The sequence below is a fragment of the Lissotriton helveticus genome, chromosome 10 (genome assembly GCF_964261635.1).
Source record: "Lissotriton helveticus chromosome 10, aLisHel1.1, whole genome shotgun sequence".
NCBI lineage: Eukaryota > Metazoa > Chordata > Amphibia > Caudata > Salamandridae > Lissotriton > Lissotriton helveticus.
Genome location: NC_136071.1, coordinates 342,862,540 through 342,888,027, shown reverse-complemented (window position 1 = coordinate 342,888,027; position 25,488 = coordinate 342,862,540). Strand labels below are relative to the sequence as shown.

Below are 25,488 nucleotides of genomic sequence, written 5' to 3'. Positions count from 1 at the left end.
CCACGTCATAAACATGTCGATGCCTTCAGAGGACCAAAGACATTTATTTTTCCCTTTACCATTCAAGGAAAATTCCGAAAAGGTGCCCCCCTTCCCACAGTTATGCAGAATACCACCCTCGTTTCGTGGCACTTCAAGCAATGCATTTCTCTGAACTGGCGTCTTCACTCTGCAACCAGAAGTAGAAAGCCTTAAATAAGGCTCCTTTCTTGTCACTTAACATTTACGAAGAGACTCTACAGTATCTTCGCGGAAATATTTTGCAACCCTTCTATGAATCTTTTTTATTTTTAAACATTTTGATGTAGAGTCACTGCGACTATGACTTCATAAACATACCAGTTTAGACAGGTAAGAGGAACAGATTACATATGGAGTAACAAACACGAGAACCATCTGTAAGCTGTGCGGGACTGACACGGATAGGAACATAAAGAAGGAAGATAAGTAGGCCCTGCTATCGGCCGCTTCCCAAGACCAAGCAGCTTATTAAAGTGCATATAGCATTAGAAGTGCCTGTATGGTCCACACGAGCACAAGACTGTTGAGGTTTCCGCTCAGAAGGGAGGTTGAACACATTTGTTCTGTTTCTCCGCAATTCTGATTCAAGAAGCTGAATGTTCAGCAATTCTGTTCCCAAGTTCTCGACCTCAAACACGCCAATAGCTGACTTTGCTAATTTCATATTTTCTCTTATCCTTTCTTCTTCCAAAAATATTTACAGTATGCTATCTCTGGTCGAAAAAAGTAAAATATTTCGCATCCTTCGGCAAAATATACCATCTTGTAAAAATGTATAACAAAAGAACATCTAACCAAACTAAAAAAAAAAAAAAAATGCAAAGAAGCCATCTTGATTGGTCACTGAAATCGGGTCAAGAAAGGTAAAGTTGTCAAGACATAATTGGGGGAGTGGCACAGATGGTGATTTAAACAATGAAATGGTAGTGGAAAACAGGTAAGGGGGAGATGGGAGGGGTGGGAGCAGGGGCAGCCTTCTTATCACATGTTGCATGCTCAGTATAGATGACTGCTAAATAAACCTATAAAGAATGACTCAGGAAAAGGACATGGATAGCAGGACATCGGTCAAGAATGAAATAGAACAAATACCCTTGTTCAATGAGCAAATCTGCAAAAGTTACCCAATTAGTGACTCAAGGAAAAAGCACTTTGAGATTAGGAGGAGACGTAAATGAAATTTCATGTTACATTTTAATGTCATTTTATTAGAAATCATGCAAACATTTTTTATATAAAAAATACAAGTGCAATAAGAATTGTGTGTGTAAATACAGATTCTGGGATACTGTGTCATTGTCGTCGTTTCCAAGAAAAATCTTTTCTAAACCAGGAGAGGCTGGGTCTTCACCTCCCTCCTGCTTCCCGGCTCCAGAGCTTCCTACAGGCTGAAAAGTTTTCACCAAACAGCGTAAACCTCCAACTTCCCTTAATTTTGATCCCCAGTTTTAAAAGTGGTGTTGACTTTAAATTACAGTTTCTGAATAGCCAAGAACAACATTTTAATTGTATTTACATTCCATTCTTTTTAGTGTCATCCACAACACATACAGTATGTTAGATGTCCAAACCACGATAGTACAGAACTTAACTCCGTATCAAAGCTGTGACTAGATTTTATTTGCAAGTCTTCCTAATCTGCGACCTCAAAAACACATACTGCTGAGGTTCACATCGTCTACGCTCTACCCCACTGCTTACCAACTGGATTACCCAACCCAAAACACCATTCCACATAAAAAAAACTCCAATCAATGCACACTGGATGTCAAACGACTGCATTAGCAAGGTCCTCTCCAAATAAAAGAGTGTATTAAATAAAATCTCAAAGAGAGAGCATGTTGGCAGGTCGAATAAAATTGACATTTTGGTACAACAATGTGAATGGATCAATCATTTAAGTGTGCCTCTGAACTGAGGCACCACCATATTTAAAGGAAACCATTTATATCCACCATCTAATGGCAAAGGGAGGAGGGCATGTCAGAGAATTGACTCTCTATAAAGGGTCTCCTAGTGTGATGTGACTGGAGTTTTCTGCTTAAATCAACTTCACCATCAAGATTTCTTTAAACACCATGTGTCCACTGATTTGCCACCAGAAATACCAGTAGCCTTATGCCTCAGGAACAACTGTCTGCATTGCCGGTAACTCATCTTAAGAAGCCACAAAGTGTGTCAGTCCAAAGAACATGAGTAACGCAGACTGATAACCCAGGGGACTGGAGGAGTTGACCAAAGCCTTCTCATGTCTATGCTAAGACATACCAATAGTGCTTGCACAGCCATTGATGTATAAATCATTTTAAAATCCAAAGTGCTTTAACTCGGCCCCCTTTGTTAGACTCAGTTACTGGCCAATGCTTATTGATGTTTCTGCTGTTGGTAAGAGCCCTGTCCCAGAACACATACTCGAAACCTTCACTAAAATACATGGCTTCATCCCACGAAAGCACACCATCTTGTCATGACGTTTAAAAGTAAAAATGAACACAGTTACAACAGCTCGATATGTCGATAGGAAGCCAGCACTGCAGCAGCAGATAAAGTTTTTTTTTTAAGTTCTATTGCTAGGGAAATGAGGGATGGAAAAAAACTTTGCACGGTTCATAAGCACAAGAATCCATTTGTCAACACTTCATCACAATGAAAAGTCTAATGTCTAGCGGTAAAACAGTCTACACAGTGTTTGTGTGGGTGTGTGTGTGTGTGAGGGCAATACATATATTTATTTATTAAATAATTCCAGAAACTTAAGCAGCAAGGAGATAAATAAAAAAAAACAAGAAAAGATTACAGCTCAGCCCCAGTAATCCAGGTATGATTCTAACTCATCGAATTTGTAGCAAAGGCAGACATTAAGTCTCATTTTAACAGACTAAGTCACCAATGGGATTTTCCTACCATGCTCTCTAACAAACTGGGTCCTTGAATGCTGTTTTTGCTCTGCCCATGAATACTACAGATATCTGTATGGCTTTCAGCATGACTTTTGGAGCTGCAACACTCCAAAGAGTAATTTAACTACATATGAAGGAGCACAACAGATGCCAGACTCTGAGCCTCATAAATACTAGAGATCCCCTTCAAAAGTCTATAGTTCGCCACAGAGGAGGGGAAGAAAAACTGCTAACTATGCTAAAAACCTTTCCCCGCAAGTCAGAACGAGAGCCTACTCCCTTAAAATAAATACCGGAATTAGAGGGGCTAAGTTGGAAAATTGCTACAAGCAGAGGGAGTGGCTAAGAGGAGAGAGTCACAAGCCTGGCAGAGGAAAAGCAGGAGTAGCAACGTCTAGGAGAGGAGCCGGAGGCGGCTGCAGAGGTGAGGCGACATCAGAGCTGAGGCTCTCGCTGGCGGATGTGCTACGCCACGGGGAAGTGCCGCTGGAAAGGTTGGGTGACTGGTACACGATGACCGCTCCGTGGTCCGTCCGGGCCTTGGCGTTTTCACGGAACATGAGCTTGTGCGATTCAATCTGTAGAAAGAAGAAAGAGGTGGCCGGTGGATCAAAGGGAATGAAGGGGATGTTTGGCAAATGGAGAGACGGAAAACGGTGAAGGAAGAGTGGGGGCGGAAGACGACACCACAAAGTCATCATTAGATGCCTGGAAAATAAAAGTGATTTTAATTCATTAACACAGGTGCAAAAACAATGAAATAAAATAAATGACAAAGATGGAACAAACTCTTTGCTCACTGGAGGATTTTCTCAGAGGACACACTTTACAGTGCCTCAGGGATGGATGGGGGCATGATTGAGTGACACTATCACTTACTTGTTTCTTGTATCTGATTGTCGAAGTTCTGAGTTTCCCTTTGGTCACTACCCTCTGCGGGTACTTCGTTCTGGTGCGTTTCAGGGCCTGCCAGGGCCTGGGGCGTACTCAGATCTCCATTCTGAGGAGTCTGAGCCATGTCACCTGCGTTCTCGTTCCCCTCACTCTATAATGAGACAATGAGGTGTCAATAGGATGGGGATGAGATGGCCATGAAATGGACTGAAAACATTCAGGACACAACAAAACGCACACAAATAAACCATACACACGGTAGCTAATATCAAGGAAACTTTGACAACTGTTCCCCCAAACCACAAAATGCATTGCCAAGCTCCAGATCACAGAGTTATTACTGAGAGTTTCAATAACACATCATAATCTAGAACAAAACCTTGCTCCTTACAAATTGTGTGTGAATGTTTTTGTTGGAAATTTAGATTAGTTAAACTTTTAAGAATTTCTTGGACTCCTAAAGGGCAAGGAAGAACAGCAGCTTGTTTGGTTCAAAGACTTAGTAAATGAACGTGTCTCTGTCCCAGGAAATCAAAATTCCCAACAGGAAGAAGGGAAAAATTAATCTTTCAAAATCAGTCCAAATTCCAAACCTGATAGCCAAGATTTTTCATTTTCTCCATTAGAGGATTTCACTGTATTAAGCAAAACGTTACCAAATATCGGAAGGATTGGTTGCCATAATACAGTTTGTTGTCTAAGCTTTGAATGGGATCTTGTGAATTTTGTATAAATGGTGTTGTAGAATGTTTTTAAATGCAAATAATTTTAGCATTGTTTAAAGAATATGGTCTAAATAAACATAATTTTGACTGACTGACCGAATGGGATCTCGAATATTTATCAACTTTCCATAGCACACCCAATCAATTCTTGTGAACCTTGAGCAAGCTTGCGGTCACACTGGCATAAAAAGCTTCACAAATCTAAGAGGATATGGACTAAACTAATATCTCTTCTATTCAACACTGGTTGTACTTGACAGTTGGTCTGTTGTAGAGATAACCTTTCACTTGAAGCTGTCCGACTCTCGATGGTGGCAAAGTGAATAAAAGTACACAAGCGAGTATGGCAAACAAGGTTTCATTACTCTATAAAGTGCTTCATCGACATTCACAAATCTTTGGATGAGATTAACAAGCATAAAAAAAGGATTGAGATGGCAGGTTACACCGAGTTCAGGCTTCAACGGACTGTTTACAATGGTTAGGTTAGATAAAGAGAACTTGCACTTCCAAAAAGAGTTTCTAGAGTAATTCATACACAATGCAAATAGGCAACAGTAGTACGTGTAACTGGCTTGTTGAGGGCACTTCAACTGAAGCAAACGCATAAGTTGGGAATATGAATGAGCTCTCGAGTACAATCAATGAAGAATATCAGAGAACACTTCACACACAAATGTGTTTGCACAAAAAGTTGCTTGTGGATAGAATGAGCACTGTTTGAAGATGAGAAAGTGATGTTTAGAGAACTTTCAAATGGCAGGCCACCAGACAAAAAAGGTAATTTAGCTGTGGAGCGAACTGTGTACACAAGAACTTCCTAAACCTGAAGATACTGACTGACAGATTTCCGATTTGAAAATATTCCTTCAGCTTCCAAAGGTTGGTGTGCTGAAACAAATTTGTCAGTGACCAGATACTGTGAAGTTTGGTAAGGTTTAAGAAGTCTACGTCGCCTTTAACTTCGAAGAGGGTGTCCAAATGGAGGTATTGAGAAAGTCTACACTCAGTGCTGACCAAGACAGGGCTGAATGCAAAACTGTATAACCTTGTTGCTCTTTGGACTCAGACCTCACCTTCTTAGTAAATTGAAAGGTTAGTTGCAGGTCACTCATTCGGAGTCTGGCCTGTGCCGGTACATGAAAGGGAAATACATGCAGCCCCTTCTGGTACCCTGGAATCTCCAAATGGATGTTTTGCTAGTTTAAAATTGGAGATTGTCGCAAATAGCTACAGTCCTCTGTGAAAGAGAATAAAGCATACCCATACATACATTTACAGAATGCTACTACAGCTTTAAGGAAGGTACTCACTCTGCTCTGATCAATGCACGCTCTCATATTCTTAAATATAAGATTGCAGATTTGTTGGATAATTATGATCTTGATTTACTATTCATTACATAAACATGGGCTGATTCCTCAGCTGGCCTAGATTTCTGTATTGCCACTCCTGATGGTTATTCTACGCACAGATGTGATAGAACTTTGAAGAAAGGAGGGGGATTGGCAATCATCCATCGAGATGAGTTTTCAGCCAGGACAGAGGTGATTACCACTAAGGCCTGTGAGGCACTTACTTTTAATATATTACTCTTTAAACATCAGTCTCTCAAAGGAATCCTATTATATCGTCCACCAGGCCCTGGGGGAAACTTCCCGTCAGTAAGAAGCAATTTATTGGATTCTGTTGCAACTGAATCCAATTTCACAATTTTGGGGGATTTCAACTTCCATTTGGAAGCTCTCCTAGACAGAGACTCGGCAGCTCTCATCTCCTATTTAGCGGCCTTAGGATTTTCTCAAAAAGTGAAAACTTCCATCCACCTAGCCGGGCACACATTAGATGGTCTGTTAACAAATAGTGTTCACATTTCAATAAGGATGGTTCTCCCTCTGACATAGTTGGACCACTGTGCCGTACTATTTGACATCAGGATATTACAGCCCGTCTCTATGCAGACCAATCCCATTCCCTCTAAACAATTAAGAGCCTGGAGTAGCATCAATCAAATCCATCTTAGACAAAATTTAGTAGATTCTCAAGCAGAGGTTGTGCTAGACCCGGAATTAGCCGCAACTAATTATACGGAATGGCTCCAAAATGCATTTAGCAAATTGGTACCCTACAAGGCAGTTTCCAAAAACGGGAGGACTCCTTCAGCGCCATGGTTTACCGAGGCGCTTAAATTAGAGAAACAACACTGCAGGAATCAGGTAAGACGCTGGCGACGAATACAGCGACTTGGAGAAAACACACTATAAAGCAGCCCTGTCAAAGTATAAACGTCTTATAAATATAGAAAAAAGCAACTACTACACCAGAACAATAGAAACAACACAAAATTCCACTAAAAAACTGTTTCATGTAGTTTCCACCCTGCCAGGGCCAGTGGTCAATACTATCAAAGAAGCCTCCCAATCACTTTGTGATTCATTAGCCAGTTTTTTCCAAGACAAGGTGGGCCATATCTATTCAAATTTGTAAACACCTATAGAGGATTTGAACCAGTTAGATGACAATAACATGATTGGAGAGTCCCCCAGTTTCATGGAATTCAGACTAGTGTCGGTGGAACTGGTCATTGATCTGATTGGACAGTCAAATCAGGATCCCCGTCTGACCCATGCCCCCCGTCAGTCTTAAAAACGATTTCGGACCTGATAGGCACTAATTTAATGAGCATCTGCAATGCTATGTTTTGCTCAGGCACCTATCCTTCAATATGGAAAAGGCCATTATTCAACCATTGCTATAGAAAAGTAATCTTGACCCAGGAGAACCTAAAAACTAAAGACCAATCCAATCGCACGTTTACCTTTTCCAGCGAAGATCTTTGAAAAAAATTATGAGTACCCAGTTTACGCAGTTTATAGAAGAGAATAAACTGCTAAATGACACCCAATTTTGCTTTAGGAAAGGACATGGGATGGAGACTGCTCTTATCAAAGCATCGGATGAAATCAGAATGGTGCTAGACAGAGGAGGTGCCGGAGTCCTGGTGCTTCTGGATTTATCAGCAGCTTTTGACACGGTTGATCATGTCACCTTGATCAACCGTGTCTCAGCCTTAGGTGTCGGAAGAAAGGCCAAGGCTCTTCTGTCCTCTTTTCTCTCCGAACAGACTCAGTCAGTCAGCATGGGCAATCATAACTCATCAGTCTCTGCTCTTCCATCTGGTGTTCCGCAGGTATCGTCGCTGAGCCTGACCCTGTTTAATATATATGTGACGGACTTAGCACTTGTAATCAAGACTTTTGGAATGACTCTCCCGTCCTATGCTGACGACACACAACTTGTGCTAGCGGTGCATAAAGAAGGGGAGACAGTGTTGGCTGGCTTTCATGATGGGATGGCATGCTGGCCATCAGCTTATGGATGGCAAACAATAGCCTTAAATTAAATTCGGACAAGACCGAGGTAATGGTTTTCGGCAACCTAACTGCGGGATGGTCTCCGACATGGTGGCCAGAGGAATTGGGATTACTCCCTACTCCTTTTAAGAAGGCCAGAAACTTAGGTGACATGTTTGAGGAGAGCCTCACTTTTAAACAGCATGTCAATGTGGTGGCTTCTTTGTCCTTTTATGTTCTAAGGAAGATAAAAAAAATTGCTACTCTATCTCCCGATGAGTGCTGGAAAAACTCATTAGTGCTCTAGTTATGTCAAGAGTTGATTGTTGCAACGGCCTGCTAATTAATGCACAAGAAAATGTGCTGAATAGGCTGCAACGGATACAGAACGCAGCTGCGAGGATATTGTCAGGTACTCCAAAGTTTAAGCCAATTTCCAGTGTTAGGCGCCAACTCCATAGGCAGCCCATATAAAGCAGAACGAAATTTAAGGCGCTATGCATTGCTCATAAAGCAGTTCATGGTACAGGGCCTGAATATCTGAAAACAGCTTTTCAAGCATATGCGCCCAGCAGAGCTTTACGCTCCGCAGCTGCCAACCTTCTTATCGTTCCCAGAACAAAGTTAACTGGGGCGACAGAAGAGTTGTAGTGGCAACGGCTAAACTTTGGAACCTGCTCCCCTTACAAATTAAGACCAGTCCAACACTATTATCTTTTAGGAAACAAGTGAAAACTTGGCTTTTCGATCAATATAAAGCCTTCCCGCTATCCTTACAGTCCATAGTGCTGAGACACCCTTGAGTATTTGCGCGCTTTATAAATTGTCAAAATAAATAAGATCTGAACTGACATGGAAAATGTCATACAATGGAGAGAACAACTTATAATGAGGTGCAGAGACTAAGCAACCCTTTTAGGTTCAGCTTGTAAAATCTCTCCTCAATCCTTTAAGAAAGGAGAGTGGCGAACATTGTGAATCCAGTGAAAGTGAAACACAACCTTAGGCAAGGAAGGTTTAATTCCAAATGATAGTGTCAGTGAATACAACTACAAATATGGGGTCTACTTTGAAGGAAGATAATCATCCATTAGTGTAAGGGCGAGGAGTCAAAAAGGCAGTTGTTATAAAAAGCCTGAGTGAACAAAGTCACCAATGTAGGGACTCCTAAAGGTAAAATGAAGGGTAAAGAAGGAAAGTTATTTTCGAAAACCTGCAGTGAATAGAGGAGAAGTAGTAAGGGCATCTTCTTAAAAACAGAAGTGTGTATGTTTATCTACACCAATATTTAGCACAACTTGGACAATGAAAAGCACCACTCAAGAATTATGAACTTGCAAATTGAATTTTCTCACGACTGATTGCATCAGGGGGCCCTGAGTAGGCATAAACGAGTGGAAACCAATGACCAATTATGAATTCTCGCAGTAAGACTTGCAGAGAGACAGTCTAAAAAAAAGTTAGCATTTCTTGTTCTTGCAAATAGATATTGAGGGAAGCCCCATTTACAGAACAAACACAGCACCACCTGATGCAATTCAGGTATGAGGAAGAAGATCATATTAATGTGACTGACTTTTGCCATCACATTATGCTTCTCTGCCAAGCTGGAGACTAAGTGTCTTTCTCTGCTCTAAGGTCCCACACTAAGACAGATTTGCTTTCTTACACCGAGGCAAACCGCTTTCTCTCAAGCCAATTAATGCATGGTTGTGGCGTTATAATTTGAGATCTACACGATCGTGCCCTGTACGGAAGGAATGCAAAAAACAGATGATGGACAGAATCCAGAACAAATCAAATATTAACCCCCAGTCATGGATCTGGGCTATAGCCATCGCTTTTTTGCTCGCCATGCCATTCCAGTTTGGATCGAGCTATATGCAAATCAGCCGTAACCCTGCTCACTGTCAAGAAGGGACAGTACAAAGCAGCGGGTGAAAGCTACTTCTCAATATCCACATTGGAAAAGGCATCACTGAGTGACTACATTGTTTTTGAAACAATGTTTATCCACTCTGGGAGTCCGAGCAGCCACAGATGGCGTTAAGGGAAGGACGCGATCGGAATGGAGTGGCCGGTCTAGTCTTTCAGGGCGCGCGGACAGCAGCAGTAGCGAAGCGCACGTTCGTCTGAAGAACTGCGCACTTCAACTGAAAACCCTCCGGAGTAACAGCGCGTCTCCTGTGAGTGCTGATTTCTTCGGTGGAAATCCAGTCAGCGATACTTTGGTGAGGCAGAAATAAACGCATGCGCAACGCGGGATTTCTTGACAAGCAACAATGTACTGTTTGAGATTCTTCATGTTTTGAAATTGTTATTTTGAGTCAAAATTGAAGCCTCACTTGAAATCGTCTTGGAGTTTCTGAATTCTGAAATGCTACAAGTTCTTTCCATAGATAGTGAAGTAACTATCTACTTAACCACAATTTAGTTTACAAATAGATAGGGTAAAATATAATTAGGAGTGCATTTCGCGTTCCTTCTTTTCCTGTGTTTATCTGGAGTGAGTTACCATTGGACTTTTCTTGACACCACGTAATTGAGATAATACAAACTAGGATAAAAAGGTCATAGCTATTGAAGAACAGTATTCTAATTGTGTTGTCTGTGCAGGAGCTGTCTAAGAAACAAAAATATCAATCTTCAGGGAGAGAGGCAATAGTCTAGGTTCACTGGGTAAGAGTTATCCGCGGTGTATTCATACTAGATTTACAGTATAGTGATATTGTGAATATATGAAATGCTCTTTTGCAGGTGTAGTCATTAAGAACGCCAGTGAAGGAGTCTATCGAGAAGACCCAAGCTAACCAACCTGAGGCTGTCTCTCTTTTTTCTTCCACTTCCCCTTTCCCCCCTGCTTTAAAAGTCACTGCTAGTTACCTACTGGTGGCAGTTGAGGCGGAGGGGCGTTGGGACCATCGTCGGCTCCTGTGGATGTCTCAGGACTTCCTGACAGATTGAAGTGTCAGCGTAATCCACCCGAGTCGACATGGCAGAGGGCTTAGATTTAAAATCTTTGGCCGGAATTTTAGAAGGGTTACAGAACCAACTCACACATACGGCAGAGGAAAATAGAGTCCTTAGAGAAGAGGTAAAAAGATCCTAACAGGAAACTCGTCAAATCTGACAAAAGATGGAGGAACTTCTAGCTGGAACCACTCCTCTACCAGGGCTAAATCCCCCTCAGAGTTCGGCCACAGAAGTAGCTACCCAAGTGATATATTCAGTGGCCCCAATAGTTCCTTTAGCTAACCCAGAGCGATTTAGCGGGGATCCTCATAAGGCCCAAATATTTCTCACTAAATGCTCCCTACATTTCCTCTGCAGATCAGTGATATTCAAGGAAGATCAAGTCAAGGTTGCATTTATGTTGTCTTACTTGAGCGGCGATGCCGCAGCCTGGTCCATGCCATTGGTCTCCCGTAATGACGCTGCCTTATACAATTTTGACCTGCTTAAGAAAGAATTTTTAAGAATTTTTGACAGGAGATCCGCTAATCAAGCAATGGACAACGAGCTACTAGATCTTAAACAAGGCAATCGAGAACTTGTCGCCTACATTGCACAATTCAATAAGTTAATTGTAGAAACCGACTGGCCCGATAGTAAACGTTCAGCAATATTTTATCGTGGCCTCAAAGATGAACTAAAAGATGCACTAGCTCAAATTCCCAAGCGTCCTCAAGAAATTTCTGAATTGATTGACTTAGTTCTCCAGATTGAACATCGTCTCTTCGAAAGAAAATCAGAAAAAAAGAAGGAATTTAGACCTTTCATACCCCGTCTTGATCGTATCAAATCGGAAAACAGCAAGCCTGATTCTAATTCAGGAGATGAACCTATGCAAATTGGTTCCATCAGAGGCCCACTTTCTAAAGAAGAGAAAGAGAAGCGGCGATCTAATCATCTATGTTTGTATTGTGGTACGTCGGGACACTTCGTAAAAGAATGTCCCAAGAAACCCAAAGACAACCAAGGGTTAAAAGACAAATCCCATCAGTAAACAGAGTTGCCCTGGTGGGATGTTCTGAAGAGTCAACTCAAGAGCATCAACAACTGATCAATACCTTGCAGTCGTCGGCCCCTCATCTCACAGTGTCGTTCTCCGTGAAATTTGGACTACAAGAAATAAAAAGTTTCAGTTATGATCGATTCTGGAGCTACCGGTAATTTTTGTGATCAGAAGTATGCCCAAGAAATAGTAATTAAGGCCGTAAAAAAGAAACACCTTGAAGTAGTTAAAGCGGTTGATGGCACGAACTTAACTTCAGGACCAATAGTTGAAGAAACCGAAACATTGGAATTTGAAGGTCTACAGGGTCATCGAGAGTTTATTAGATTCAACCTCATAGACACCCCCAGTTCCAATTTATACTGGGATTGCCATGGTTAACAGCCCATAATCCTACTATTGACTGGGAGAGAAGAACTGTAGAAATGAACTCAGAACATTGCCAGAGAAATTGCTTTTCCAGAATTAAACCAAAGTGTGAAGGATCACCTGCTACGGAACTTGCTCAACTTCCGGCTCGCATCTGTGTTGTCGACACACAGGAAATACCAAGAGAATATCAGGATTTAGCTAGCGTGTTTGATAAAAAGAATGCTGAAAGACTTCCCCCACACAGGGATTACGACTGTAAAGAACAAGTTACTTACCTTCGGTAACGATATATCTGTAAGAAACAGTAGTTAGTATTAGATTCCTTACCTTAGAATATCCCCAGGCGTCAGTCTGGATCCGGAAACTTTTGCGTAGCAGTACCCCTGCGCGTCGGTAGGCGTCGTCTGCAGGCGTCCCCTGCGGCTCCGCGTCGTCGGCGTCGTGCGCCGTGATGACGTCGCTGGAGTATATAGACGCCGCCTCCGCGCGCTGACGTCAGTTCTTTGCACACAGCTTTTCCGCGCCAGAACACGCAGAGCCATGTGAGAACCAACACTGGTGCCATTTGAAACTAGGGCCCTGAAAGGGATGTCCCTAACCCTAGGTATCAGTTCGCAGAACGGGGAGGATGGGCGGGGCGGTAAGGAATCTAATACTAACTACTGTTTCTTACAGATATATCGTTACCGAAGGTAAGTAACTTGTTCATCTGAAAGAAACAGGTTAGTATTAGATTCCTTACCTTAGAATAGATACCCCAGCAATACCAACCCCGGTGGTGGGTCTGCGAACCAATACAACCTACACCAGAAAGTCCTGGAGGACCGAACGGCCAAAGAAGCCATCCCTCCGGACTTGACTGTCCAGGCAGTAGTGCCTCGCAAAGGTGTGCAGCGAGGCCCACGTGGCCGCCTGGCAAATGTCCTGCAAAGGGACTCCCCGGCCCAGGGCAGTAGTAGCCGCCGTGGCCCGAGTGGAATGGGCCCTCAGCCCAACAGGAGGCTCCCTCCGAGCCAAAGAGTAGCATGCTTTGATGCACAGGACGACCCACCGAGAGATGGTCCGTTTCTGTACCGCCCTTCCCTTCTTCTCACCCACGTAGCCAACAAACAGTTGGTCATCCACCCGGAACTGGCGTGTGCGATCCATATAGAATGAAAGCGCACGTTTTGGGTCCAGACGATGGAGCCGCTCTTCATCCTTTGAAGGATGCGGAGGCGGGAAGAAGGAGGGCAAGGTGATGGACTGCCCAATGTGAAAAGCAGAGACTACCTTGGGCAGGAAAGAAGGTCTGGTCCGAAGAACCACCTTATCAGGATGAACAGACAAGAAAGGAGGTTGAACAGAAAGAGCCTGGAGCTCACTCACTCTCCTGGCAGAGGTGATGGCTACCAGGAAGGCCGTCTTTAAGGTGAGAAGACGGAGAGGACAGGAATGAAGGGGCTCAAAGGGAGCGCACATCAGGAAAGTCAAAACCAGGTTCAAGTCCCACTGAGGCATCACGAACGGAGCTGGAGGATACATGTGCGTGATGCCCTTTAAGAATCTTAACACAATAGGGGACTTGAACAAAGATGGCTGATCAGGTAGCCTCAAGAAGGCGGAAAGGGCAGAAAGATAGCCCTTGATAGTGCCCAGAGCAGAGCCCTGCTGGGCAAGGGAAAGGAGGAAGAGGAGAACCTCAGATAGAGGGGCAGAAAGGGGATCCACAGCCTTTGCTGTGCACCATGCCACAAATCTGTTCCACCGGCAGGCGTATACCGACTTTGTGGAGGGACGCCTGGCTGCCAGAATGACATCACAGACTTCAGGAGGCAAGTCAAATGGCCTCAACTGTCGCCGCTCAATCTCCACGCATGGAGGTGGAGACTGGACAGGTTCGGGTGGAGGACCGTCCCCTGCTGCTGCGACAGAAGGTCCTCCTGAAGGGGCAGGCGGATCGAGGGACCGACTGTCATGCTGAGTACATTGCGCGTTCTCTTCTGTGGCGAATAGATCTAACCAAGGCTCTCCCCATTGCTGAAAGAGGCCTCTCGCCACATCCGAGTTCAGACGCCATTCGTGATCCACCGAGCACCGACGGCTGAGTTCGTCCGCCCTGGCGTTCAGAGAACCTGCCAGGTGTTGAACCGTCAGAGTCACGCCCTGACGTTCCAGCCATTGCCAGAGGCGCAGAGCCTCTTGGCAAAGGGTCCACGACCCCACACCGCCCTGTTTGTTGCAGTACCACATGGCGGTGGTGTTGTCCGTGAACACCTGCACTACACTCCCGTTGACAAAGGGGAGGAATGCCTTCAGTGCCAGGCGAATCGCCCGCAGCTCCAACATGTTGATATGGAGCCGGGACTCCGCCGGAGACCAGAGGCCTCTGATCTCCGCCTCTCCCAAGTGGCCACCCCAGCCTTGGAGGGACGCGTCCGTCACAACCACGTGCTCCGGCTGGGGAAGGGAGAGGGATCTGCCCCTGACCCAATCGCGGTCTGTAAGCCACCACTGCAACTGTCTCGCAGTGCCCTCCGAGATCAGGACATGGTCGGATAGGTTGCCCTGATGCTGGGCCCACTGAAACTTCAGGTCCCACTGCAGAGCCCGCATCCGCCATCTGGCGTGATGCACCAGAAGGATGCAGGAGGCCATCAGCCCCAGAAGCCGCAGCGTCAACCTGACCGAAACCCGGGATAACGGCTGAAAGATGGGAATCAGAGCCTGAATATCCCGGACCCGCCGTTCCGGGGGATAAACCCGAAACTGCGCCGAGTCGAGAACCGCTCCGATGAAAAGGAGCTTTTGAGAGGGACACAGGTGTGATTTCGGCACATTGATGGAAAACCCCAACTCGTGCAGGAGGTCTGCCGTCATCTGAAGGTGGTGGACGACTGTCTGGGGCGAGCCCGCCTTCAACAGCCAGTCGTCGAGGTAGGGGAAGACTGAAACCCCTAACCGGCGCAGATGAGCTGCGACCACCGCCATCACTTTCGTGAACACCCGTGGGGCGCTGGTAAGGCCGAATGGGAGCACGATAAACTGAAAATGCTCGTGGCCTACCGTGAACCGCAGGTAACGCCGGTGGGCCGGCAGGACGGGGATGTGAAAGTACGCATCCTGCAAGTCCAACGCTACCATCCAGTCTTGTGGGTCTAGAGCAGCCAAGACCTGAGCCAAAGTCAACATCTTGAACTTCTCCTTCCGGAGGAAGCCGTTGACGTTCCGTAGATCCAAGATAGGACGCAGGCCTCCCTTGTCCTTCTTGGGTACCAGAAAGTAGTGGGAGTAGCAACCACACCCTACTTCTGGCCCAGGAACGCGCTCGATGGCCCCCTTGGCCAAGAGGGCCGTAACTTCCTCCTGCAGAAGTGTCAAGTGGTCCCCCGACACACGGTGGTTCTGCGGTGGCATGGCTGGAGGAGTGGACTCGAAGGGGAGGGCATAGCCCCTTCGGACAAGCTGCAGCACCCACCTGTCCGATGTTATCGCGCGCCAGCGGGAGTGGTGATGGCGAACCCTGCCACCCACTGGCGTCACGTGAGCCCGAAAGCTCGGACTAGGAAGGCTTGGATGCCGCAGCGGAGGGAGGCGTGGACTGACCACGACGCTGGCCTCTACCGCCACCACGGCGGAAACCACGGGCGCCACCGCGCTGGGGAGCGCTCTGCGCCGCGTGGCTGGCAGCACGTGTGGGACCTCCTCTCCCTTGGCCACGAAAGGGCCGAAACGAACCCGTCTGCTGGCGCTGGGTCTGGGTCGAGAGACCCAAGGACTTGGCCGTGACCCTGGAGTCCTTGAAGCGCTCCAGCGCGTGGTCCGCTTTGTCACCAAATAGGCGACTGCCATCAAATGGCATGTCCATAAGCGTATTTTGGACGTCTGGTGAGAAGTTGGCAGATCTCAGCCAGGCATGGCGACGAATCGCCACCGTAGTGGACATGGCCCGTCCCAGTGAGTCCGTGGTGTCCAGACCACAACGGATCGAGTACCGCGCCGCATCCCGGCCTTCAACAAAGGCCCGGGTGAGCTTGTCCCGCACTTCCTGGGGGCATTGCGGCAAACACTCCTCGACCGTATCCCACAGGGAGTGGGTGTAGCGGCCCAAGAGGCACGCGGTGTTACAAGACCGCAGCCCAGCACTCAAAGAGGAAAACACTTTCTTTCCGAATTGGTCGTACCTCTTTGATTCCCGGTCGGGCGGAGCCGACGGAAATGCGGACTGCGAAGTGGAGGCCTGGATCACCAGACTCTCCGGGGAGGGATGGGTGGACAGGAAGGCAGGGTCGTCCGCGCAGGGACGGTGACGCCTGGCAACGTTCCGGTCAACCGGCGCACCAGAGGCGGGCCTGGACCAGGTGCCCAGAAGGACATCCGTCAGGGCCTCATTAAACGGCAGCAGAGGCTCCTGGGGGCATGACTGCGGTTTAAAAACTTCCGTCAGGATATTCGGTTTGACCTTCGCGACGGGGAGCTCAAGGTGTAAGGCCTTGGCAGCCCTCATCAGGACCACCGAATAGGCAGCACCCGCCTCGGACGCCACAGGGGACGGAGAGACAAACCCAGGGTTGGGCGACTCGTCCAGGCCACTGGCATCACCCAGATCACCTACCCAGTCCACATCGTACTGGCAGGCACGGGATAGAGGGTCCTCAGACCCCTCCCAACCCTCTCCATACTCCTCCTCGTCATACCCATATTCTGGGTCGACGATATAGACATCGGGGTCAACAGGCCCCATCGGCGTCGGGTCCGGCGTCGGCCGACGCCGGTCCGGCTCCGAGTCCGGAGTCGGGGAGGAAAGGGGGGTGGCGCCGCGCGGCGTCGGTGCCGGGGACCCGACGCCGGCCGGAGCCGACGGCGGAGTCGCTGCACCACGCGGGGGCGGTACCATGGGCTGGCCCACAGGAACCGACGCCGGAGAGGCCGGGAGACCAGCCGGCGACGAACCAGAGGGAACCAGCGGCGCCGGGGCCGGAGCCACCGGCGGCGCCGGGGCAGGAGCACCCGAACCGCTCGGGCCCCCAGACGGGACCGACGGGCCCGCAGGCGCCGAAGGCCCCGCCGGAGAAGACCTCGCCCTCATAGCAATGAGGAAGGCCTCGATCTCCTCACGCGACGCGCCTTCCCCAGGGACCGACAGGTGTGGGGCAGACGGCGTCGGCGACCCATGCGGGACCGCGGGGGTGGGGTCACCCGAGCCCCCGGCCGCAGCACGCGGGCGTCGGGGGGAGTCGGGGGTGCGATGGCGACGCCCCGACTTCTTGTGCTTACCTGACGAGCCGGAGGAATGGTGGCGACTCCCGGAGCGCCCATGGCGGCTCCGCGACCGCTCCCTCGACCGCTCCCTCGACCTCCGACCGGACCGGGACCGCTCTCGACGCGGGGCCGACAACCGGAGTTCGAGAAGCTTGCGGGACCGCTCCCGCCTAGCTTTTCCAGTCAAGGCCCGACAGTCGACGCAGGACTCCACGTCGTGGTCCGCGCCCAGACACCGGAGGCAGAGTCGATGGTGGTCGGTGACCGACATCATGCGGTCGCACTCGTCACAACTCTTGAAACCGGGCATCCTACCGGCACCGTAAAGATCAATCAGTTAACAAAAAACTTGGTCAAAAGACCGGAGTACTGCTCTTCGGATCTGCGCTAACTGGCGCGGAAAAAAGAAGAACTGACGTCAGCGCGCGGAGGCGGCGTCTATATACTCCAGCGACGTCATCACGGCGCACGACGCCGACGACGCGGAGCCGCAGGGGACGCCTGCAGACGACGCCTACCGACGCGCAGGGGTACTGCTACGCAAAAGTTTCCGGATCCAGACTGACGCCTGGGGATATTCTAAGGTAAGGAATCTAATACTAACCTGTTTCTTTCAGATATAGAGCTGGAGCCTGGTGGCATTTTACCTTGCAGTCGTATCTATGCATTGACGGAAGCTGAGAACCTGTATCTTAAAGAATATTTGGAGGAATATACAAAGTGTGGGTTTATTCGACCGTCACAATCGCCAGTTTCATCGCCTCTATTTTTTCGACTGAAGAAGGATGGTACTCTTCGCACGTGCTTAGATTATAGAGCCCTGAACCAAGTCACTGTCAAAAATAGATACCCGTTGCCCCTTATAACCCACTTTTGGATCAAGTCAAAGGAGCTAAAATCTATACTAGGCTTGATTTGCGCGGGCCTATCATTTGGTAAGGGTTGCGGAAGGGAATGAGTGGAAAACGGCCTTACGAACCAAATATGGCCTATTTGAATACCAAGTAATGCCATATGGTCTGAGCAACGCCCTAGCAGCCTTTCAGAATTTGGTTAATGATGTCCTTCGAGAGTTTTTGGATAGTGTGGCTGTGGTTTATATTGACGACATATTGATTTTTTCCAACAGCATTGAGGATCATATTAAACATGTGAGGGCCATCCTGCAGAAGCTGCTTGAAAATCTTTTGTATGTAAAATTGGAAAAATGTTCGTTTCATGGGGAGAAGGTGGAGTTTCTTGGGTTCGTGCTGTCGGCAGAAGGAGTGGCGATGGATGACTCCAAAGTTCAAGTAATTCAAGACTGGTCATCGCCCAGGAGTGTGATGGAAATACAGAGCTTTGTTGGCTTCGCCAATTTCTATCGGAGATTCATTCCTAATTTCTCCACAAAAGTCACGCCAATCACTCATCTGTTAAAGAAAGGGAAGAAATTCAATTGGTCTCCAGAGGCTGAACAGGCTTTTCAAGATCTAAAAAGGCCTTCACGAGCGCTCCTATCCTAATGCACCCAGATCCGGAACAGGCATTCTTGGTAGAAACCGATGTGTCGGATTTTGCCACCGGAGGAATATTGTCTCAAAGGGATAAACTAACCGGACAACTCCATCCTGTTGCTTATCGATCTAGAAAATTGTCAGACACCGAGTTCAATTATTCCATTGCGAATAAAGAATTACTAGCGGTCAAGGAAGCCTTCCAAGATTGGCGACATTACTTGCTTGGAGCAAGGCATACAGTAACGGTGTTCACGGATCATCGCAACTTACAATTTTTGAAATCCGCAAAAACACTTACCCCGCGACAATTGAGGTGGTCCCTGTACTTCTCTGAATTTGATTTTGTGATAACGTACAAACCAGGCGCTAAGAATGGGAAAGCTGATGCCCTCTCGCGAATAAATCCATGTGGCAAAGGGAGAACTCCTGTAAATGAACCAATAGTTCCGTTGAATAAAATCATTGGAGCCATTCATCTTGATGAATTTACAAGAGAAATTCAAAAGACTTGTTCAAAAGATGAACTCAGTGAATGGGTTGGTTCAGACGACAAGAAAACTCTCGTCGATGGTCTTCCTTATTAAGAGGGGAAACTATATCTTCCAACGAAAGAGATACAAGAAAAAGCCATGAGGGGATGCCATGATGATCGGTTAGCGGGTCATAAAGGAGTAAAGAAAACTGTTGAATTGATCAAGCGGCAGTTTTGGTGGCCTGGCATGGCGGCTCAAGTGGGGCAGTATGTCTCGACCTGTGAACTATGCATAAAGGGGAAGCCTAGTCGACAGGCTCCTCAGGGTTTACTACAACCTTTGCCTAATGCACCCTACCCGTGGCACACTGTGTCCCTAGATTTAATTGTTGATCTACCATCCAGTCAGGGCAACACAGTAATATTGGTGTTGGTGGACTCATTTTCTAAAATGGGCCATTTCATTCCTTTTAAATCTGTACCCACAGCATCCCAGTTAGTGCAAGCATTTAATCAGCATGTGATTCGCGCTCATGGGGTTCCTCAAGTAATTATATCTGACAGAGGCACACAATTCAGGTCCAAATTTTGGAAAACTTTCATGCGCAATTTAGGCATTGACTCGTGATATTCTACCAGTTATCATCCTGAAACCGATGGTCAAACTGAGAGGTTAAACCAGGAATTGGAACAGTATTTGCACCTCTATTTGTTGGAACAGGATGGTGACTGGGCAGAATTATTGTGGACAGCAGAGTTTGCCTACAATAATGTGATACATGATTCCACGGGATATACCCCCTTCTATTTGAACACAGGCAGGCACCCTAAAATCATAATGGGCTGTCAGGATAAGGACGTACCCGCCATTACCAGTGTGATGAGAAACTTAAAAAAATCTTATGAGAAGGCTTTGCAGAATCTAAGTAAGGCAAACGAATCTTATAAAAATCAGGCTGACAAGAAGAGGAGAGTTGGGTCCAAGCTCGAAATGGGTGAACAGGTGTGGTTGTCCACAAAACACTGGAGGTTAAAAGGGAACAGAAAGTTTCAGCCCAGATTCATAGGCCCATTTAAAATTTTAAAGATGATAAATCCTGTAGTGGTCAAGATTCAACTGCCAAAGTCTTTGAAAATCCATCCTGCCTTTCATGTTTCACTCCTTAAAAAGAACCCAGAGAATGTCAGGCTAAAAAATACTCCTCAACCCATCAACATTGAGTCATGTGAAGAATTTGAAGTCAGCAGAATCTTAGATTCAAAGATCACTAGAAATAAACTATTCTACTTAGTTGAGTGGAAAGGGTTCGGTCCTGAGGAACGGTCATGGGAACCATCTACCAATGTGCATGCCCCAAGATTAGTTAAGAACCTTCATAGAGCACATCCAACGAAACCCAAATGGGGGGAACCCTTCTTGGAGGGAGGTACTGTCAAGATCTCTACTGTCACCACAAGTCGATGTAAGAACAAGGGACAGTACAAAGCAGCGGGTGAAAGCTACTTCTAAATATCCACATTGGAAAAGGCATCACCAAGTGACTACATTGTTTTTGAAACAATGTTTATCCACTCTGGGAGTCCGAGCAGCCACAGATGGCGTTAAGAGAAGGACGCGATGGGAATTGAGTAGCCGGTCTAGTCTTTCAGGGCGCGCGGACAGCAGCAGTAACGAAGCGCACGTTCGTCTGAAGAACTGCGCACTTCAACTGAAAACCCTCCTGAGTAACAGCGCGTCTCCTGTGAGTGCTGATTTCTTCGGTTGAAATCCAGTCAGCGATACTTTGGTGAGGCAGAAATAAACGCATGCGCAACGCGGGATTTCTTGACAAGCAACAATGTACTGTTTGAGACTCTTCATGTTTTGAAATTGTTATTTTGAGTCAAAATTGAAGCCTCACTTGAAAACGTCTTGGAGTTTCTGAATTCTGAAATGCTACAAGTTCTTTCCACAGATAGTGAAGTAACTATCTACTTAACCACAATTTAGTTTACAAGTAGTTAGGGTAAAATACAATTAGGAGTGCATTTCGCGTTCCTTCTTTTCCTGTGTTTATCTGGAGTGAGTTACCATTGGACTTTTCTTGACACCAGGTAATTGAGATAATACAAACTAGGATAAAAAGGTCATAGCTATTGAAGAACAGTATTCTAATTGTGTTGTCTGTGCAGGAGCGGTCTAAGAAACAAAAATATCAATCTTCAGGGAGAGAGGCAATAGTCCAGGTTCACTGGGTAAGAGTTATCCACAGTGTATTCATACTAGATTTACAGTATAGTGATATTGTGAATATATGAAATGCTCTTTTGCAGGTGTAGTCATTAAGAACGCCAGTGAAGGAGTCTATCGAGAAGACTCAAGCTAACCAACCTGAGGCTGTCTCTTTTTTCTTCCACTTCCCCTTTCCCCCACTGCTTTAAAAGTCACCACTAGTTATCTACTGGTAACAGTTGAGGCAGAGGGGCGTTGGGACCATCGTCGGCTCCTGTGGATGTCTCAGGCCTTCCTGACACTCACCATGGTAACAGTCCAGCCCAAATTGCCAAGCCATGTCCTCCATGGACCAGAAACTAGCATCCTGGAACAAGTTTCGGGGGATCCCCCTTCATCAGGGGTCCTCTTGGGGGGGTCACCGCATTTGGGTCCTCTTGAGAGTCTTCCTTGATCTCAGTGGGCTCCCTTGATTGCTCGGAGCCTGCTCTGACTGCCCGGCTTGTGGTGAGTCACCTGGACCTTGCTGGTCCAGACACTGCACTTTTTTCGTTTTCCATGTTGTTTGCAGTTGCCAAGGCTTGTTGGTGCTCCAGACGGACAATGACACCTCAACTCTCGATATCCGGCATGAGACAGCTCATGAACGACTCCTGGTCTTCCACGGCGTCGCCTGGTCCGCACAGCTGCAGCTCCAAGGTCACTGACAGCTCTCCTGCAACACCCGACAACGGTGGGCATTCGTCTTCCGTGCCTCCTGGTCACTCCTGAGTGGCATAGGCTCTTTCCCCTCTGCTTGCAGGTACTTCTCCTCCTAAATCCGCCTTCAGATTCCACCGGACACTTTCACCTTCTCCAGCAGCGATATTGTAGTAGTTTCTCCTTAGCATGCTGTTCACCCATTCTGTACTCTAAAGATGTCATTGTCACGACAATGGAATGCTATGGTTTGAATCCCAGAAGTTTATCAGTTCCTGGAAGCTGTGGAGACGAACAGTCAATAAAGTATGTGCTCTTACACTTACCTGTCTGGTGTAATCACTATAAATTTGGCGACGAGGATGACTGTTCCCCTCTCCACCCACGAGTGCAGTGACAGCCTCCTGTGTTCCTTGCACAATGAGCCTTCTTCTGAGCCTTCTTCTTGGTCTTCTGTGCGGAGGATTGGGGCAGCTGCGTCTCTTCAAAATAGTTTTCCTGTTGTTAGATTGGAACTACTGCCTGAAAACTCAATTTTCCTAATCTCCGTTTTCCGCATAGTTGGTGAGCAATCTTAATTTTTTCTTCATCACAGGTTGGCCTGGATGCGAAGAGAACTGAGGTGGAATTTAGCTTGGGCATTTTCTAAGAATGAGGTAGTGACTTAATCTGATCACAGAAGATTTGTTTTCGTGGGACTGCCTGACGCGATCCCGTGTGACTTTCTTTCTTTCCTGCTCCCAGTGGAATTGGTCGAGCAGGAGGTCTTGTTCTTACTCCAGTTTGTGTCTAATGATGACGTGGTAGAATATTCCACAGGAGTTGGCGGTGGAGATTGCCCATACGTCATTCGTATTCAGCAGCCTGTTGCGTAGATACAAAAAGAGTTTGGCTTATCTCACAGCATTTCCACATAACACTGCAATGTCGGCACCGTGTCTCATTGTTGCCTGCGTACTGGGGGAACTTGGCTCACATCACCGTGTTTACACGGAGCACTGCAGAGCAACGTCAGCACGGCATTATCATCGTTGCGCTCTTTCGTTGCCTAGGTACATGTCACCGCCTCTCAATGGAGCTCTGTGAAGCAATGTCGGGACGGTGTTAACCAACGTGTCACACGTCATTGTGCCCGTTCATTACCACTGTTTACGGGCTGGTTTCAACTTCACCTTCTGCCCAGTGTGCTTCATGGTGAGCAAATTCATTATTTCTAGTGAAGTGTCCAGCGCGTTGCTTTTCTTATTCTGGTCAGTGTTCAACATTCAGCCCTGTCCTCATAGACATCACACTCGTTTTCACTAAGCCTCTGTATTGTGCAGTTCTGATTTCTGGAGGGATACCGCAACATTGTCTTGAAATAACTTCATCTGTGGACAGACATCACAATACTGTCCTGAAGTATCTTGATCTATAAAAAGATGTCGTTCTTGACAGTCACAGTGTACAATGACATATAATTGCCCCAAGAGACACTGTGAATAATTTTTTGCACGAGTGTGTAATTTTTTTATTACAGGTGGACAAGCTAGTTTTTTTTTTCTTCTACTGTTATGTATTTGTATTAACATTTTCTCCCACAGGTATTCCACTACTCTAGGACATCATTTTCAAGTTCTTCCTTTACTTGAATTTCTGATTTTGATTCTTGTTAATATGCAACACGTACAACCTCCTCCTTTTTTACAGCTTCCGAGGGATCCATCAGTTAAGTGGAAAGTGTGGTATAGAGGTTTTGCTAAGTATCTAGGTGCTATGGGGGGGGGGGGGGTCGAGGTTTAGCGCTGAAAGAAAGCGTTTCATCCTAGAGCACAATCTGGGGTTCGAGGGTCAAGCTGTTTTGGAACATCTTCCTCCCTTAGTTGTTGTTGAGGGTGAGGATTAACTGAATGCACATGATCAAGCTGTGGGGATGCTAGAGAAACAGTTCGATGTAGAGAGCAGTATAGTCATCGCTAGGCATCAGCATACCATCAGGTCGAGCATGATCCACTTTGTAAACATCTGACAGCTTTTGTGTCACCTGTTGGTACTTTCCAATCTAAAAGGATGCCTTTTGGGCTGGCCTCGGCAGCCTCAGTTTTCCAGCGTGGAATGGAAAAGGTTTTGGAGGGTGTCATGGATACTGTCGTTTTCCAAGATGATACATTAGTGGCTGGTAAGGATAAGGAATCGCATGACAAAAATCTTAATGATGTTCTGGGAAAATTGGAAAAACAAGGGATTGTTGCTAACAAATTCAAGTGTGTTTTGGGCGTTAATTCCATTGAATGTCTGGGACACCGTATCTCAGGAGATGGGATTGTGCCGAGAGAAGGTCTTATCAAAGCTATTTCTGATGCGCCATGTCCCACATCTAAAGAGCCTAGGTTTGTGTGAATTCTACGCGAAATGTATTCCCAATTTTGCGGCCAAGACTGTCCACATGAGGGGTCTTCTCAAGAGAAAATCTGTATTCCTCTAGGATAACTCATGTCAGGAAGAATTTGTTCAGATCAAAAAAGAGTTGGGGTCATGTAACATTCTCACTCCTTTTGATCCTGCTTTTCCATGTACGGTACCTGTTGATGCCAGTCTTGATGGACTTGGTGGTATGATTGCACAAGTCAAGCAAGGAAAAGAGTTCACGATTGGTTTTGCTTCACGAGCATTACGGCCAAGTGAGAGAAACTACTCGGTCATTGAGCATGAATTGCTTGCCTGTTGTTGGGCTGTTGAAAGTTTCAAGTGTTTTTTGTGGGAGGAAAACGTTTGCGCTTCTCACTGATCATAAGCCCCTCATTCCCATTTTAGAGGGTAGGATTGTCAAAGATCACACTCCCAGGATCTCTAGGTTGAGTTCCAAGTTACTGCAGTACAATTTTGTCGTAGCGCATATTCCTGGTGGGCGAAACACACGTGCTGATTTTCTTTCTAGATCTACATTACCTCTTGGGAAATTTGAACATGACAATGATGGAGATGAAGATTGTTTGATTGCTGTAGTCGATGCCTGTTGTGCGAGTTGTTTCACTGAATGTGATTGGTTTTTTGGTATGGAATCTGATTCTCTTCTTAAGAAGGTAAAGGAGTTCATTGTTTCTGG

The 25,488-nt window shown here is 46.5% G+C and overlaps 1 protein-coding gene across 31 annotated transcripts in view; it reads right to left on the bottom strand.

Moving 5' to 3' along the window:
• Nucleotides 1-1,196: 1,196 nt before the first annotated feature.
• Nucleotides 1,197-25,488, bottom strand: part of MAP4 (microtubule associated protein 4) — a 1,839,191-nt gene continuing 1,814,899 nt past the window's right edge. For 29 of the 31 annotated variants that reach the window (XM_078662502.1, XM_078662520.1, XM_078662498.1 and 26 more), the window contains 2 exons: nt 3,801-3,966; nt 1,197-3,629 (listed from right to left, as the gene is read on the bottom strand). In XM_078662502.1, coding sequence (XP_078518628.1) covers nt 3,622-3,629; nt 3,801-3,966 — 174 coding nt within the window. In that variant the 3' untranslated portion in view covers nt 1,197-3,621. The remainder of the gene's footprint in view (nt 3,630-3,800; nt 3,967-25,488) is intronic. The other 2 variants (XM_078662501.1, XM_078662507.1) reach the window with 1 other exon arrangement.